The 17,678-nt window shown below is 36.1% G+C and overlaps 2 protein-coding genes across 2 annotated transcripts; both read right to left on the minus strand.

Moving 5' to 3' along the window:
- Positions 1-914: 914 nt before the first annotated feature.
- LOC146590612 (transthyretin-like) lies at positions 915-5,887 on the minus strand. Its single transcript, XM_085314287.1, has 4 exons — positions 5,819-5,887; positions 3,883-4,013; positions 2,280-2,415; positions 915-1,022 (listed from the first exon to the last, which is right to left on the minus strand). Exons 1-4 carry the CDS (start codon positions 5,885-5,887, stop codon positions 915-917), a joined length of 444 nt encoding a protein of 147 aa, XP_085170413.1.
- A 2,186-nt stretch (positions 5,888-8,073) lies between these two features.
- Positions 8,074-15,847, minus strand: LOC146590613 (transthyretin). Its single transcript, XM_085314288.1, has 4 exons — positions 15,766-15,847; positions 14,721-14,860; positions 10,192-10,327; positions 8,074-8,181 (listed from the first exon to the last, which is right to left on the minus strand). Exons 1-4 carry the CDS (start codon positions 15,832-15,834, stop codon positions 8,074-8,076), a joined length of 453 nt encoding a protein of 150 aa, XP_085170414.1. The 5' UTR covers positions 15,835-15,847.
- Positions 15,848-17,678: the final 1,831 nt, after the last annotated feature.

A 17,678-nucleotide genomic window follows, 5' to 3' on the forward strand; every position in this document is an offset into this window, starting at 1 on the left:
ATGTGTAGAATGTGAAAGAAAAGGATTCATCCCAACTTCTCTTGGCATTAAATAAGGACTTGTTTTTTTCTCAGGAATCATCAGTTATCCTTTTTACCTGTTTTGTCTTTTATTTTTTGCAGAAGTGTTTAAAGGTTAGAGGTGTGCAAGTAATTTGGGGGACTACTTAACCTGGCAGCAAAAGTACTTGCAGAATGCTATGATAATTCACAAATAAGTTTCTACAAGTATGGTTTTTGTTGCATATGCTTTCTGCTGTATTGAATATGCCTTGAAAGTGTCACCAGTTACAGTATATTAATAAGCAGCAAAAGTGATTTTGAATATGTAGCATCTTTAGCATCCTTAAGTGGTATTCTACCTTGCTGTCAATCAAAAGCTGCTTTTGCATCATTATCTTCAAAAGCTGAATTGGGAGATGAGATTTTTTTATTATTATTATTACTTTGCAGCACCCTGAGTAATAGGCACATGTTATTTCATCTATATGGAATACAGATCATTTTAAGCGATAGTTAACATTTCCTGTACTTTTTCTTATTATGGTACAATTTTAGAATGTATTCTGTTCACTTTGCAAGAAGGAATGCAGTTTATTAGCTTTATGGAAGATTCTGATTTGTTCTCAGAATCTCAGTAGTAGCATTTTAGTGCATTTGTTCCAATCTTGATCCATTTTTCCCATCTCTAAACAAATGTTTCTCTGAATTCTTTTATTCGGAAGAGTAGTTGAAAAAGTTGACACAGTCTCTCTAAAGTTAACAAAGTCAATAAACCACTTAATAGTTACTGTTAGTACTTTACTATACAAATTGTTATGCAAGTGCTAATACAATTGCTACAGTCAAATTAAGTCTTTATCATTTATGGAAATTGTAATTTACAAATTAAAATTTCATGCTTATTGTCAGTTTCTATTCCACTGGGTCGCTAACTACTGCTGTAGTTGAGTAAGAAAAGGGACTGAGGAGAGTAGCAATGGTATAGTGTCGATTACCAGCATCGTTAGCTGTGAACACCACCTGGAGAAAGAAGAAACAGATACAAGACAAATGAGAAGTCTGAAACAATGGTCTCTATTTACAAGCTTGGATGGAACCATTTTGATCATTTAATCTGACCTCCACAAAACTTTGAAAATATCTCTTCTTGCAGTGATGGAACAACTGTGACTGCCTGTCATGCACTTTTTCTAGTTGTTGAACGTACTCTGTTAAAAGCATATATGCCATTTAAATTTTATTATTTATTATCTTATCAAACACACTTATTATCTACACTGAACTTTCCATTATTGGTTCTTTATTGGACTAAGCAAAATATGATGCCTACTGAGGCTCATTTTTAGGAAAGGAAGTTCTTTCACACTGGATTAAATTCATTTCCAGTGTGGAATATAGACTTAAAAATTCTTTTGATGTATAATCAATTTGCCTGCCTATTCTAAATCTCTTATTCTTTACTTGACTCTTAGTTCAGTGAATAACATAGAGGGCAAGACCGTCCAGCGTTAATGTTGATTACTGTCTAGAATAAGAATGTCATCTCTCATTCACTTCAGGGAGGCAGAAACAAAATTTAACCCAGGTGCTTGCTGCCTTATTTCTAAAATGAAGAATGGCTGTTTGAGCAGCAGTTGCAAGCTACTCAAATATTGCTGCTCACTGCACCTGTCACAGTCCAGCAAATAACCAAAATAGGACTACTGCTGCTCTGTAAGATGCTGTAGAAGGACTGATGGTATAAATGGGAAGGGAACAGCTCAAGGAGTACAAAACTCCAGATCTGGTTCCAGTTAATATCAGGTTTGGACTGCTCTCATCTAACCAATTTATCTGTCCCAGGCAGATGAAGGATCCAAGCATTCAGAAAAAATTCACACATCCATTATCTTTAAAAATTAAATTGTAAATTTTGTTTTGTGGCTATACAAATGCTGAATCCAAAAATGTAGGAACATCCTCTTCCAAGGAGACCTGGGAGTAGTCCGTCTGTTCTTCAAGTGTCTTGAAATAACCTTTCCAAGACTTAAGTAGAGGCAGAAGAATGGAAAATCTTTTCATAAATAATGCATCTAAGAGCTCGCTTAGGAGTTATTGAGGAAGCTGCTAACTAGAGTCTTTCAGGAGCATGTAGTTACAGAGCTTTGAGACTGTGGATTGAGAAGTGTTAAAATCTTCTAAGTTGAAAAGTAGGTTGAACATATGCAATTATTAATYGATGCTTAGACATATAGTTATTCTTTGCAAGTGAAAATACATAAGAAGATGAATACTCACATCAGCGTATTGATGGAATGGATTCAGGCCCAGTCCTTTCCAATAAGAGGCTGTATCAAACTCGATCTTGTATATCCCTGTTACAAATTGCTCTTTAGTTGTGAGCTCATTTAACTCTCCGTTTTCATTCGTTTGTCTGAGTGATGGCAAAGAAAGCATTTTTATATTTTGTTTAAAAGCCTGAGAAAACTGTACTACTTAATAATTGAACTTGAATGATGATGTGTAGCTTAAGCAATATGATGAATACCTCTATTGATCTGGAATGGCTTATGTCTATCTGCATTATGGATGCCTCACAGGGCTTGCTTTGGCATTTACTACTTCCATGATTACCACTGCAGATGGCTGCCTGCCACGTTACTACTCTACATGATTTGAAGGTAAGCCAAAAGCTCCTGGCAGAGTCTTGGAGTTAATGAAATAAATCACCTCACCTATATATATAAATATATGTATTTTTTTTTCCTGGTCATTGTTTGACCATTGTTAGATAATTCTAGTCTTCACCTTAGCTATTCTTTTAAGGACACATTGAGAACACTGTTATTTCTTGCAGCCCATATTTCTGCTATATCAAAGAGTCACGTACAGTTTTTTGTGCAAGTTCAACAGGTGCATCTGAGGCTGGGARGCTACTACTGAAATTCTTATAGTATATAAACTTTAGTCTTTRTGTATTCACAAGAATAGACTGTTARCAGAGTCATAGATAGGTCTTGGGTAGGACTATGCAAATATCTCAGAGAGATGAGTGTGGAACTGGAATGTTGACTGAGTAGAGAGATACATAAAAAAATTATTTTTGATACCTATTAACTTTTTTTGCAATTTCGTTTCATATTATGATTCTTAAATAAGTAAAAGTCACTTTTGAGTTTTGATATTAGTATTTACTCAAATTGAAGGCAATTTCAAAAGTCATCTTCATTTAAAATTATACAATGATTTTTTTTTAAGACAGGATAATATTTAGACATCTAAGATTTATTAGTGATGGTGGTGTGTGTGTGTGTGTGTTCGTTTTAGACATAATAGCTTCTTTGTCAAGGAAAAAGCTTTATTCCAAAATTTTCTTGTTTTAGCTAGTTCCTTTTTCTTGAGGCAAAAGTGGCCRCCATTTGTGATGCATATTATGTTCAGCACAATTCCATGTTTTCTTTTTAAACGTATAGTCTTGTAACAAATGAAAAACTATTTTGAAAGAAAAGTATCCAATAACTAGGATTCTCAACCTGAGTCTTTAGTGTCAAACAAATAGAAAGACAAATAGAGTCTGACTCTTCTGGTAATAATGCAGCGGTTCATCAGTGGATACTAAAAAGTAGTACAATGCTTTGTACTTAAATTGAAGAGAAAGAATGATTCAATTAAAGGATAGTTTAAAATATTTTCTTGAGATTGCAATGACTATAAAGCATTATAAAGAAAATTTGTTATTTTTTCTACTGTATTATAATCAAAAGACAATGGCAAGTAAAGTGTAATTAATTCAATAGCAGATTATTTTGTCTTACAGTACAAAATGTGAAAGTATTTTTTTCAATTCTTTGACTTCCCATTGCCTTTATCTCTGCTTATTCATTATGTTTGTATAACTTACTTTGAATTTAATAGTTCCCAAGTTCCATCTGCAGCCGCTTTATATAACTTAATTGGAACATTTGGAGCTGGACTTCCTCGAACTGAATCCAGAATTTTCACATTAAGAGGATGCTTGGAATCAGTAGAGCCCTTCAGGTAGGAAGAGGGAGAAATTTTATATTGTAAGTTAGCGAAGTGATGATAATGAAGCAGTAGGGAATCTTGTTTAGATCATCAGAATATACTTTTCCTCCACTGCATCACTGAACACTGCAAAAATGTAGTCTGAATGTTGCTGGAGGCCGTGCAAACAGGGAGGAAGATGTCAGGATCTTGTGGGGGATGAGCATAGTCTCATGTGCTGTGGAAGCATTTGCATCTTTTCTTTTCCCCCTGGGATGATTCATCTACACATCCTCTCTCTCCAGGATAAAGTTGTAACTAAATTGTGACTAGAAAAGTTAAATCATAGGTAGTAAGAACGTTTAAAAATCTTAAAAATCTTTAAAGGTCTTCCTCCTTGTTTTAAATTGACAGTTACAGCATAGCTTTCAATTTGAGAGCCTTTGAGGTTGTTATGTTGACATAGACTTATCTTAATTGTGCTATAAACTTGATAAGCATCACACACATACACATCTCCTAACACCATTTTGATCAGGCTCATCAGCCCTTGGCAACTATGCTGGGATATGAGATGAAAATGTAGAAAAAACATACTTCAAATATGGGACTTACTGTAGTTTCACTCCCAACATGCTCATCACAAATAGTGGTTAGCAAGTTGAAGCAGGACTTTGACTTTCTGTTATCTAATTCTTTAGATGAAAAATGGGGAAATAGAGCTTTATGGAAGGTGTTAATCAGGGATGGTCTCAAAATAATGAAGATTGACCTCCATTTAATCATTGCAAAATGAATCATCATGCAAATGGTTAAAAGCTTAGAATCCACTCCTACATCCCCTCTCAAGGCTGTGATATACTGAATGTTCTCTGTGSTGGGAAATGTGTTCTGCAACAGATGAATGTATCTATGTGTAATTGTATAGCCTGTATGCCATGACTCCTTATGCTCTCTTTCTGGAATGCACAGCCTCTGTTCTAAAGYTTCTTTTGAAGATATTTGCAATGAGGTCTCTATTGCCACCACTTATTTTCCTGCTTTTTTCAACCTAAGAGCTCAAAGGAGGTTGTATAGTTCCTCACAAAGATTGATCAGTACTCCTTTTTCCATACATCAGAACTTGAGAGGGGGAGGAGCTAGGAGGATAGAGGGGTGAGTCTGTTCTAGGAGAATTTCAGGCTGAAGAGGCTGCATGTCCGTCTCTCTTTTCTGAAATAAATGAGCCTTCTGTAAGTGTAGGGGAGAGTAATGGGATCCTAGCTTTGGCTCCATTTTTTGYTTGTGTCAGTGAGTGCTGAGATTCCTCCTTACTTGCATGAGGCGGAGCAATAAGAAAGGACTAGAAAACAAAAGGAATTACTCTAGCCTGAATCTCTTCAGCTAGTGTAGCTAAAACCAATGTGAAAAGAACTGCTGAGTAGCCACAAAGAATAGTAGACTGTATGACCCTACCAGAACTGTCTTGAAATCCCTCATAACAGGGGTTTGTTCGTTACATTATAAGGATTGMAGTTGCCTTTCAACATGCCTGAGGCTTTTGTGTTGTGAATGTGATATTTTTCCACCTCTTTGTCTTGCACCCTTTTTCATGTGCTTGCTGAGTCTATATAAGTAAGTGCCTATTATCTAACCAGAAAGCTGTCTCATTAATGGCTAGAGAAAGAAGAGATGGAAAAAAGCAGCAGGAGAGAACTGCAGTCAATACACACTGCAAAATCAAAATAAGTGCAGTAAAATGGAATGATCATTTACACTAAATATAGTAATAAAAGAAAAAGAGAGAGATAGGACTACATCAGTATGAAGGACTTCAATCCTAAAATACTTACCAGTGGTGCAGCTTCTGAGAAAAATGCCAGGCCAGCTAAGAAAACAAAAAACATAGAATGAACAGGCATTTTGCCTATCGATGGCGAGCCTCAGTGTCAGCAAGTAGAAACTGATGGGATGAGTGATTTTATATCAAGGCCTTTAAGCTGAGGCTGCTTACCAAAAAGCCCATATGACTTTCAGCGTGCTAATTCTTACTGTTTACTTAGTAAACTATGAGAAAATAAGTAACCTGTACAAACATGAACCTTATCTGTGGAAATGTCTGCTTGTTAGAGTGAATAGGTTAGCATAGGATGAATGCTGCAACTCAACTTCAGAGATCTGCTTTCTATTCTATTTAATTTTGCTTTCTTTTGTTGAAGAATTATGCTTTGTAGGACTCATAGTTTTGAAAAATATAAATTTCTTCTCAAATCAGAAAATTTCTGTTACAGTGAGGATTTCTCTGGCTGCAGTGTGCTTATCTATCAAGAGATTTTTCTCTGTGATGTCTGTGAAGGCTTCTCTCTCTCTCTCTCTCTCTCTCTCTCTCTCTCTCTCTCTCTCTCTCTCTCTCTCTGTCATAAAAGGTAAATCTAAAATGAGTCTGAGCTATTTAGTTGTGTTAGTCCTCCCTGGAGGAGAAGTTTTGGCTTCCCCCATGGCATTTAGATGTCTACTTATCCATTTCTGGAACACTTTTTAACAATATTTTAAGTCCTGTCACTTTAGTTATGCCTTAGGTTCACTACAACTTCAAGACTTTACCTGTGCTACTGTAAGTCAGTGCCCACCAGAAGTATCTACTTCATTTTAGGGAAATGTCACTTYTCAAAATGAGACTTTCTTTCTGATCTTTGGTTAGACATACATACGTATACTAYTATTAGGTTCATCCTACCTCAGGTAGTTATCAGCTACCTGCAGAATAAAGATTTTAACCTGATTTGAGCTGAATCTTGGTTGTACACTTTTTTTAATTACTACACCATAATCGTAGGAACATATTTATGTCCTATTTAAGGGGCAGGACCAGGCCACAGTGAAGAAAATCTACTGTTTCCAAGTTTCGAGATTAGAAGGAAGCCGTGAGAGCTGCATGCTTTGAGATGGATGCTATTTTGAAACTATCTGCATTGTTTACAAGAATTGTGTAACAGGTAGAGTCCAGAAATCAGGGAGAAGAGTAATCAAATAAAGAATTGTTAAGGGCAAACTTTTGTAACATATGAATTCAGTTGGTATGTAGTCATCATAGCAGCCTCTCAGTGTAAAGAGAGAAACTTCAAGGTCAGTGGCAAGCAAGTATTGACTGTTTCTGAAAGGCATCATTTCATTAACAGTCTCTATAGTTTCTGTAACCCTGTTAAACAGCAATTTTTCTACCTCAGGATATTTTAAATGCAGCACTACATCAGTCTATGGAAGTCACTACCAAAGCCTTCAAACTCTGATCAGTTTATCAACAAAAATTATTTGGATCATAGTCACTCTGTAGCTTACCGTTTTTCTGCTTTTGAAAATATGAAGAGAATATTAAGATGATGCTTYCATTCTAGATTTTTTTTATAAAGACTAGAAATTTGATTTCATAAACATTTAATTGGACTGTACCTGAATACAGTAGCCAACTGGGTTAAAGATCAATATTGTTAAAAAAATGATGCTAACTGACATACTTCAGAACTCCCTAGAATCCATGAGCCGCATGGAGCTCCTGTTTGGAGCTGGCAAAGTGCTGAGATTTGTCTGAAGTTTTAAGCAAAGATGCACAGATTCCAGCTCTTTGGAGATGTGTACTTTAATAATYCTTTTGAATAGTTTAGTCTGCTGTTAGATATTCAGAATTCTTCCTGTGACCTATTTGGTAGTGAGACTGTCTTTTGTGTGTAAACTATGAATAGCACTTTCTTATTTTGAGCCGATGTGTTTGGTGACATATTTAAGGTAGCACAACTCTTTTATTTTGAGCCAATGCATTACGTTAGATTTTTAAGATAGTGGAAGAAGTCAGCACAACCRAATTGGATGTTAATTTGCTCCCATATGCCTTGCATGGCTTCCGCACTGAATACACACCATGACCCTTTAGAACATAATCAAACTTCACTAATRGAATCAAAACTGTTTTAAAGAAGAAACATTTTATTGACTTGTCTGAATTTCTGCCAGGTTACAAAATGATAAAAACTAATGTTGCAAAAAGATAAGCTATTATCAATAGGAAAAATTTCCTCCTAAAAGCTTGTATTTGTGTAATAACAGTACAAGTTTATTCCTGGGGATCACTGACAACAGCAGTGGTTGAGTATGAGAAAGGACTGAGGAGAGCGGCAATGGTGTAATGGCGGTGACCGGAATCATTAGCAGTAAACACCACCTGGAAAAGAGAAAACTTGTAGTCACAATGAACAACATATATTCAACTACCTTAACAATTATATTTAGGAAGCGTTCTGCACATTTCCTCTGTAKAAAACTTTGCTAGTTTTGTTCTGTCCGTTCAGTTCAGTTTTACCTTTGTGAAGTAGGTGGTCCTAAGAAGAGATGGTTCCCCTAAGAAGGTAATTATATCAAAACTAAAGATATACTGAAGCATTGAGAGGTGACTCAAAGCCTGTTGACATCAATGGAACTCCCACTGATTACATTAAATTTTAAAGTACCAGTTTGTAAGGCTTGCTGAAGATGAGGAATCTGAGGGATTTGGACTCAAATCTGTAAAGAAGGCTTGGCTGTGGTGAGGCTAGGAGGTACCTGGCTCCTGCACCAGGCATGCATATCTCTACTTTGTAATGTGGAGTGGGAGGTAACTCAAGCAACCAATAAGAAAGGCAGGTGAAATCTCATCTATTGAACTTAAATTCAGACTCTGTGTGAGGMCTGCAAGCAAGGCTAGAGCTCAAAGCGGCTCTTTGAACTTCAGTGCCTGTCTTTTTGTTTTTAACACAGCGGGTGATGGAGCACTTCTTAATGCAAGAACCTAGTGACTGGACTTGCYAGAACAGGGAAAGACCCAGGCTATCCTTGTCCTGAGGGGATTCAAATCTGCAMCTCTCTGAATCAGGAGCTTGGGACACACAGTTCCCAGAAAAGTACCTTCATCTTGACTGAGCTCCTACTTTCTTCAGCTCTCTTTAGACTAATGCTTGAATTATTTTCTGCACCGTGACATGCTTTCTACAAGAGGACTAGAGAGTTCCCTCCCACATCCCAGTGTTGCTAAAGTCCTAACTGGGGGAGGTGAGAGTTGTAGGCTTGATTTACTTTGTACATAGACAGTCAATGAACTTTGACTGACTACTTTCTGGGCCTGGRCACTGACCTCTAAGTTATTGTGTCAAAGACATCAACAGCCTAACTGGAATAATCTCAAGAAGGCTCTTTTAAGTACTTTTGCAGGTGAAACCCTCAAGCCCCATCATCTTTCAGACGTCCAAATGGTTAGGGGATATTTTTGAGAATTATTTATTAGACATAAATCTCCTGAGTTGTACTTCAGACTTATTTTTGRGTTTGGGACACAGGCATTAAAGAGTCTTTAAAGAGTCTTTAAAGAGCTTCACAAGCTTGCAATTTAAAATGTTTTGCAACATATTCTCTGATGTTTCCAGACCACTGAATAGAGTATTTGGGGAAATTTAAATTTAATGGTATAGTAAGCCAATAGAAGGTAAACAAATTTTTTGGAAGTACTATGTAAAGATCACAGAATGGAACACACAATAAATCACTGTCGGGCTGAAGGCAAAGAAAGAGATAAGATGCAAATATATTGAATGCCTCCTTAAGAAATCTGAATATCACTGAAACCATTAGCCTATTTTTCTTTTTCCACTTTGGTTATTTCTTTATACTTTCATGTATTTTYTTTTTCTGTTGTGTATTTCAGTCCTGATCATTGTTAAAAATGCACGTAGAAAAGACTTTTGCCCTCTTCTAGTTATAAATATAGATATTAGAATTATCTAATCATTTCAAGTGAGAGAAAAGAGGGAAATTCTCCTGATTTAAATTGTTCTTTTCCTATAAGATGAGGGTTTCCAAATGTCTGCATTCCTTCAACAAAGATAAAAGTAGACTTTCCTCCCCCTCCTCCCCTTTAAGACTATATGCTGTTCAGTAATGTACCTCTTTTTGRATGAAAGTCCCTACTGGTATAAATGTGCACAGGGCTACTTTGAAAGAGCTGAATCAGTTCACGTTTGCACAGAAGCTTTAGCTTAGTTGATTATAAACTGTATTTACACAATCTGATGTGGTAGTGAACTGTGGCAGTGAATGTCCCTGATTAATATTGGTACTCCAATATTAAAGGACTGTATTTGTTCTTTCCAGCTAATGCCACTACACAATATAGAGGTCATCAGGTACGTTTGCAAATACTCACATCAGCATATTCATGGAATGGAGAAAGGCCGAGTCCCTTCCAGTAAGAGCTGGTGTCAAACTCAACTCTGTATATTCCTTCTACAAACTGTTCTTCTGTTGTGAGCTCATGGATCTCCCCATATTCTGTGGTTTTTCTGTAATGATAAAATAGCTCTATAAATATTTTGTACTCTTATTTGGATGCGTAACAGAAACAAGAATGTTAAATAGCACAGATGCTGTACAGCCAAATTTTACATTGAATTGTCTACAATTCTATATTGAATTCTACATCTAATCATCCAAAATAATACACTTCTGTGCAGTGTATGGCTCCATACTGCAGAGAATGTCTCTGCTACCAACTCATCCATATACATCACAAATCAATGCTGACTGTCTTCTTTTGGTCATTGCTGTTGCTATGGCAGGGATTATAGCTAAGGCCCCTGTTTTAATTTTGTGCTTACCTTATACCAAGTGCTCTCTGGAGCCAAATGTTTAGGGGCTTGGGAAAAGGATGATCACAATGAAAGGCAAGATGCCAAATACCAAATTATAAATAAAGAGCAAATGTAAATATTAAAGGGAAATGATTTTATTCACTAAATAGTAGTCTTGAAGTTTTATACTTAAACTAAAGGTTTTATATCTGAACATATGCATTTGTATATGACCCTGAATGATAACATCTTGGAACAGTGATTTAGCATCACAAGATTTTATTAATTTGAATTAAAATGCCTTGTTCAAAGAGCAGCCTTTCATAATGAGGTGCCATGTGAATGAGCAATAGGAATTGCCAGCTTAGAGAGTTTATGGGCTCTGCTTGTAACAAAATACTATGAGTGAATGAAATTTAGAAGCAAGAAGAAAATAAAGCTGGAATCACAGCTTATTTGTTTAAAAAAATGAGCAAGCTTTGTATGAAAACTGTTTAAATATTTTCATATTTATCTCTTAAAGCCATTTCTTCTGTTCTCCCTACCTAGTTATTGTACTTCTGAATTTTCTTATCAATTTTATATCTGTTTTTATATTTTTACCTTTGGAAGTTTTTATGGAACATTTCCACCCTTTACAACTGTGTAATATAGTTGAAGGAAGAATGAAGAAAACTTTAGCTTGAAGAATTAATAGAACTTACAAGTCTAATGGCAAGGAGTAGAAAACAGAAGAGTGTGAGAAGGAAGAGATAGATGGAGGAGAGAACGAAGCAAAGTACTGCTTGTCAGAGAAAGAATCAACTGGGCTATTGTGGCTTTTATTTTCTTTTCCAGCCTCCTCCTCCTTCATTRTATTTGTCTGCCTTTGTTTAACAGTTATGAAAGATAGAAATTATGAAATAGCAGGATTTAAAATCCTACGATAGTTTTCACATTTTCTTACATCTGAGCTGTGACCCTTTGAAGTCTAACAAATGTCTCACTGATCTTGCATAAGTAAAATCAATGTTATCCAGAGTAGACAGAACCCACAGGGAATATAGTACCTGTTTGAAAGGTCGCTCATGGGCAATTTGTGACATGTACACATTTGTTTTATTTTGTTTTAAATAGCTCTTCTTGTCTTAACCTTCATTACCTTAAAAAAAAAAGACTGGAGAATTGAATGGTGAGTGCTCGCATATCTTTGAAATTGTGAAATAGAATTGTTCAGATTCTACGGAAATATGTAGAGAAAAAGTTAATTCATATACAACTCTTTATAGGTTGGATAGTTTAGACACAAACTAATTAAAAGGAAAAATGGCTTCTGACCCAAAATCTTTGTTCAGATAAGCAAAAGAATTTCAAWTTGAAAAAAGCTTGGATCCAACTTGAACGGCGCTTTCTACAATTGGCCATCCCAGTGTTGCAGATGTTAACAACCCCGAACAGTCAGACACTGGAAAAACAGCTTTTGTCCACTCCTTATAGTTAAAGGCACTTTCTTAATTTTAGTTATTAAGTGATATCCATCCAATGTTAGTGGCCTTACAGGCACATCCTTCAGAATTACTGCTGTGTTGACAGCCATCAGTATGAAATGATTCAGAGTCCTGACAAAAAAAAAAAAAAAAAAAAAAAAAAAAAAAAAAAAAAGACACAAGAGAGAGGATTCCCTATATTATCCTAGCAGATAATGCTATGAGTGGTTCCTTCGGAGCATCCCTTTTGCATTTCTGTCTGAGTAGAGGAATAAATTCTATATGGTTGTTCTTCCTTAATAGATTGTGGACTGCCAGCATCTACTATAAGATGGACATGCTTCCAAATTAAGAGATGAATTTAAAAGACTGTGGTTTTCCAGCAAAGAATGTGCAGAGCTCTACCTAAGATACAATTGCTGCAGTCTAGATCTCAGTCTGCTATCCCTTATCCTGATTCTTTTGCACTATCTGGACTATAGCTGTATATTGTGACCAGGTTAATTCTATCTAATATATGTAATGATATTGTGGTCTACTGAGAAGCTCATTGTGTTGCGCTGAACAATACCTTTTGATATAAGCAGACTGCTGAGGAAATATCTCTACAACATCAGTTACTGCCTGCATTTTGTTTTTGTTTTTTTTTTTAAGAGGCATTGGAGGAACCATTCAAAATCTGCTGTAGTATTCTTATTCATCTTTCTTTTCTTCTTTTTTTTTTTTTTTTTTTCCCATGATTCCAAACATAGGTCATGTGAGAACTATGTTTTGTGAACTTTATGGAGAGATCTACATTTCCAAAAACAAGGGAGAAGTGAGAAGATCAAAGGTAGTCATGGGAAGAATTCATATAGAACCCAAATCATATGCTTCCTAGGTCTAAAGCTCCCCTCAGTGTCTCTGCTGGAGTTAGCTTTTATGGCATATTTTTGGCTAAACTAATTTTGAATAAGCCTCTTAAGAAAGTCAGTTGTTGCTATTCTAGCTTTCTCCCTGCCTTTTAAATATTATTATTCCAAATTTAACAGTTGCTAGCTGCTTTTGCTTAACTCCCTAAAATGGGTTAGCAAAGTAAAAACAAAACAAAAGAAAACAATATAAAATAGATCTATAAATACTAGTACACAACAGGACATTTTTCCATATGCATCTACTAGCTCCCTTTCATGTAACTTCAAAATATCATTAAGCAAAGGATATAAATCCTGACAGGAGTAGTTACAGCTCATTTTCCTTGATCACATTCATATTTTCAATTGGTTTATCATGAAAAATCTCTGGTTTTCTCAAAAGACGAAAATYGCAACTATATGCGAAAACTCAGTTCAAACAGGTGTCATCTACTAAAGTCAATAGCATCTCTAAAAGCAGCCTGAATTAAGGTGCAAGTCAAGGAAAAGATCAAAACCTTCACCTACAATAGGATTAGCGTTTCATGTTCTTTCCTTGCTTTCCCTCAGCAAAATGATTCTTGTTTGCCTATGGCTATTATCTTCTCAATTCATTATGAAGAAGGGGAGGCATTAGTTTCTCCTCAAACCTCCCAAGCTCTTCTGTTCCTTTGGAATGGAATAAGGCTTTTAGTTCTTAATTTTATAAAAAACAAATAAACAAGCAACTCCCCACCAGATGGAGACAAAGGTAGTCTCCAAAGGTACTGTCCTTGTAGTCATCTTCTCTGTTTCTTTCTTCAGCTTTTATGTAAATCGTGCAGTTGAATTCTCGGATGGCTTATATCCTTACTTGCACTTGTCGCTCTATGCTTGATTATTTTGCTGTTACTACAGATTTCTCTTGAATTATTTAAAAATTAGACTCAATGAAATGTTACAATGAAACTTAAATGCCTGAATATCTTGTATATTAGTACTCTCCCTCTCCCTCTCCCTCTGTTCTCCATACTGTTCCCCAAACTGAAGACAATAGTATTTGCTTGTCCCTCCATGATGTTTTGAGAATGTGTCATAAATATTAAGCTGTCATACAAAAAAAAAAAAAAAAAAAAAAAAAAAAAAAAAAAAAAAAAAAAAAAAAAAAAAAAAAAAAGCCATGAAAGTCTACAGATAAGATGGCAAGCAAATACCGAGGCATGTTTATATGTTGTGTTATACTGAAATTCTTTTAAACATTCTGGTTAAGATGTATCTTCCAGCTAGTGTTTTTGTGGCACTAGAGAAGAAGGTTGATGCACTGTTATTTGCATGTGTAGAGACAAAGCTTACAGAGAGGATTTTGTATGTTATTGCTGCAAATAAGCTCTATATCCATTGCATATCAAGATAATAGCTTAGTCTGGATTACATATGAAAGTCTGCTAAATAGGCTTTTTCATTTTGTTTTGTTTTTGTAGAAAGGAAGATAGTACTGAAGCTAGGAGAAAAATATTTACATATTTAGCCTCTTCCCTTATAAAGGTAAGATGAGCATTTTGAAGTGATAGTGTAGTTAACTTGTATTTCAATTCTAGGCATATTCCACTTGCTGATTTTAGACCAGAATTTGTGTGCTTTTAACAGTGGTAGTGGCATGTGTGCCAGAAAACACATTGTTTTTCTCATCACAGCTCAATTCCCCTTGTTTCTCTTTTGTTTGCCCAAGGCACCTGGAAAACGTGTCCGTAACACCACATAACTTACCCAGCAGCAAAATCCTGCCAGCTTCCATCTGCAGCTTTTTTAAACACTTTAACAGCTACGTTGGCTGCAGGACTTCCTCTGACTGCATCCAGCACTTTCACCATCAGAGGGCATTTGGAATCAACAGAACCATGGGAGACCTTGGGAAAAGCAGGAGATAATGTATAGGAAGGAGCTGTTCACCAGCCCCTGCAAAAATCTTTCCCAGAGAATATGAATTCTTATTGCACAATTAATATTGACCTGAAAGCAAGTTATTTGTCAAACGATGTTGAAAGCTAGTTCTAGTCTAGTTTTATCAAAAGATCGATTCCTTACAGCAGAGTAACTTCAACCTCTTCTAGATCTTGTTATGTAACACACACACACAGAGGCACACACACACACATCATTACATATATATGAACAAGATTGATGTAACGATATTTTCATCACTATATGCACAATTCCCATCACTTTTCTGTAAGGAATGACTGCATGATAAATATTTAAAGTACACATGGTTCTGGCGAAATATTACAAGGTATACACCGTTGTCTTGTGATCTCTTAAATAAATAGTAAATCATTATAAGTACAGGCAGAGAACCTTAACTTAGGCAACTGACAAAAAATACCTAAGCTATCTATAGGGCTGAAAGAATATTTATTTCCTAAACCTTGTTATGTTATAATGAATTCTTACTCATGCTCCAAAAATATCTTTTATTTCTTTAGAGATAACAAAGGATATTTGGTGAAGAAAGTAAAGCTACCACTATATTGAAGGTATGAGATGTGAGTCACAAAATTGCAGAAATAGAAAGAAATAAAGGTCATATCTCGTAGATCCCACATCCTCTCATAATGTCCTGAAATAGATGACTAAATGGCAAAAGAAAAGTTTTAAGAATTTTGAAAAAGCTCCTTGAAAAAATTCATAGTGAAATAACATTCCAAAAACCTCTAATGGCTACAGAATTTCGGAGGGGGGAGAGGATGCTCATCATGTAGAAAATTTAGTTTAATGTTGTTGTAATTGTTGAATTTGAATAAAAAAGACTCACCAGTGGTGCAGCTTCAGAGAGAAATACCAGTCCAGCTAAGAAAACAAAGAATGTGGAATGAAAGGCCATTCTGCTTGCTGTTAGTGAGTCTTGGTGCCAGTAGCTATGAGCTGACGAGATTTGGGATTTTATACCCAATCCTACAACAAAACAGGCTGCTTATTGGGTGCCCATATGACTCCAAATCTGCTGATTCTGATTATTTGCTTAGTAAACAGTCCAATCCTAGAGTCTGTCCATGCATAGCACTGTCATTGCAGTCAATGGAAGTTTTGCATGTGGAACTACTGCAGGATCAGTAGAGCAAAGAGAGTAGGTAATGGACACAAACATGACCCTTGCCTGGAGAGATTAGACTCATAGAATGCCCTCCACWAAATAATGTAAGTGACCTTTGTTTGCCCAGAAGTCTGTCCAGTTYGAGATCTTATTTCCTTTGCCCTCAKATAGTATGTGATAGCAGCCCAGTCTTTCTCTGCATCCACTTCATATTTGTTCCTGATATTTTTAATGCCTTTTGAAGACTAATTTCCAAGGATATAAGCAGCCTCGCCATGGAAAATCTAGTTTGTTTATTGTTTGGCTCCAGCAAGGCTAATGGGCCATGGTGGGAGACAGATTCCCATATCTGCCCTGGCTTTTTTTTTTTTTTTTTTTTTTTCTAATTTAGAGAGAATCTGATATCACACTACTCCCATCAGAAGTAGGGAAAGGTGAAAATTTCAATTAACTTTGTGGCAGTCATGCTAGTATAACATAAATAGTAGCTGATTACCTAAGATGAGGATCCATCTTGTCTAATTTTCAGCTAGGCATTGAGGCTTCCTTTTAGTTACTGGGAAATGACATGTAGAGAGATCTGTACCCTCTGGTAGGTAAAGGTGCAAGGAAAGTGAAATGACCCATCTGTCCATCTCTCTGGCTCCACAGACCCTRGAGGGAGCCGAGGCAACTAGCATATGCTAGTAGCTTAAATTAGCTCTAGTTAATGTTCTAATTGTCAAACTCATATTAGAAGAGTTATGTTTTACTCTGAAACRAACATTTAAGTAAAAAGAAATTCAGGCATGAACTCAGCCCAAGCCTAAATTGAAAGGGAGAAGGTGCAAATGTGGGTGTAGATATGGTGAAGCCAGGTTTCTCCAACTGCATCCCATAAGGATTGTGCGCACTGTGGTAGTTGAAAGCAACCTCCTTTGGCTTTTCCTTTTCTGCATGTCCTTTCTGCAAAACAACACTAAGCCTACATGTTTGTTTTAAGGAGGCAATATACTTAGCTTTTACTTGATTTCTTGATGCAATATTCTGATGAAAAGGAATTCTGTCTCTAACTTCAAGAAGGTTATGATGAAAGTCTTAGGAAGATGTTATGGAGGCATTCTCCACTGTCTTTCATGCCTTCAGACTACTTTATATAGTCAGATCTCTTTAAACAGAGATGCTTTAAAACAAAATCTATATTACAGTAATGTCCTGGACTGGAATCAAAAAGCCCTTTGTATTTAAAACAGAGTAGACTAATACATAGGTAGTGTTCTATGCTCATTTTGCACGCATGTGAGAGTCAATGCAAGAAGTCCAGCAGTGATAAATCAAGCTGAGATCTAGTGCTTGTGGGATCTGTTCACACACTGGAGGGGAAAATACTGCTCTTAGATCTATGCRTTGACACTTTGCTTCACTATTTCACTGTCATTGTTTGTAAGTATCTCCCTGAAGCAGCAAAGCTGTGTGTGTCAGAAAGAGAGGTGATCTGCATGCTAGTGCAAGTAGGCTGTGYTCTCTTCTGCTGTCAGCTGTTTGACAAGGAAATAATGCCAAGGAGCTAATGAAATTGCCACCTGTCTGCACCTGAAATTGCTCTGTTATGGGAGAGTGGTTTCAACAAGAAAAATCAATTATATTTCTTAGGT

This window comes from Rhea americana, unplaced genomic scaffold, assembly GCF_003343005.1.
Source record: "Rhea americana isolate MKP2758 unplaced genomic scaffold, rheAme1 scaffold_40, whole genome shotgun sequence".
Taxonomy (NCBI): domain Eukaryota; kingdom Metazoa; phylum Chordata; class Aves; order Rheiformes; family Rheidae; genus Rhea; species Rhea americana.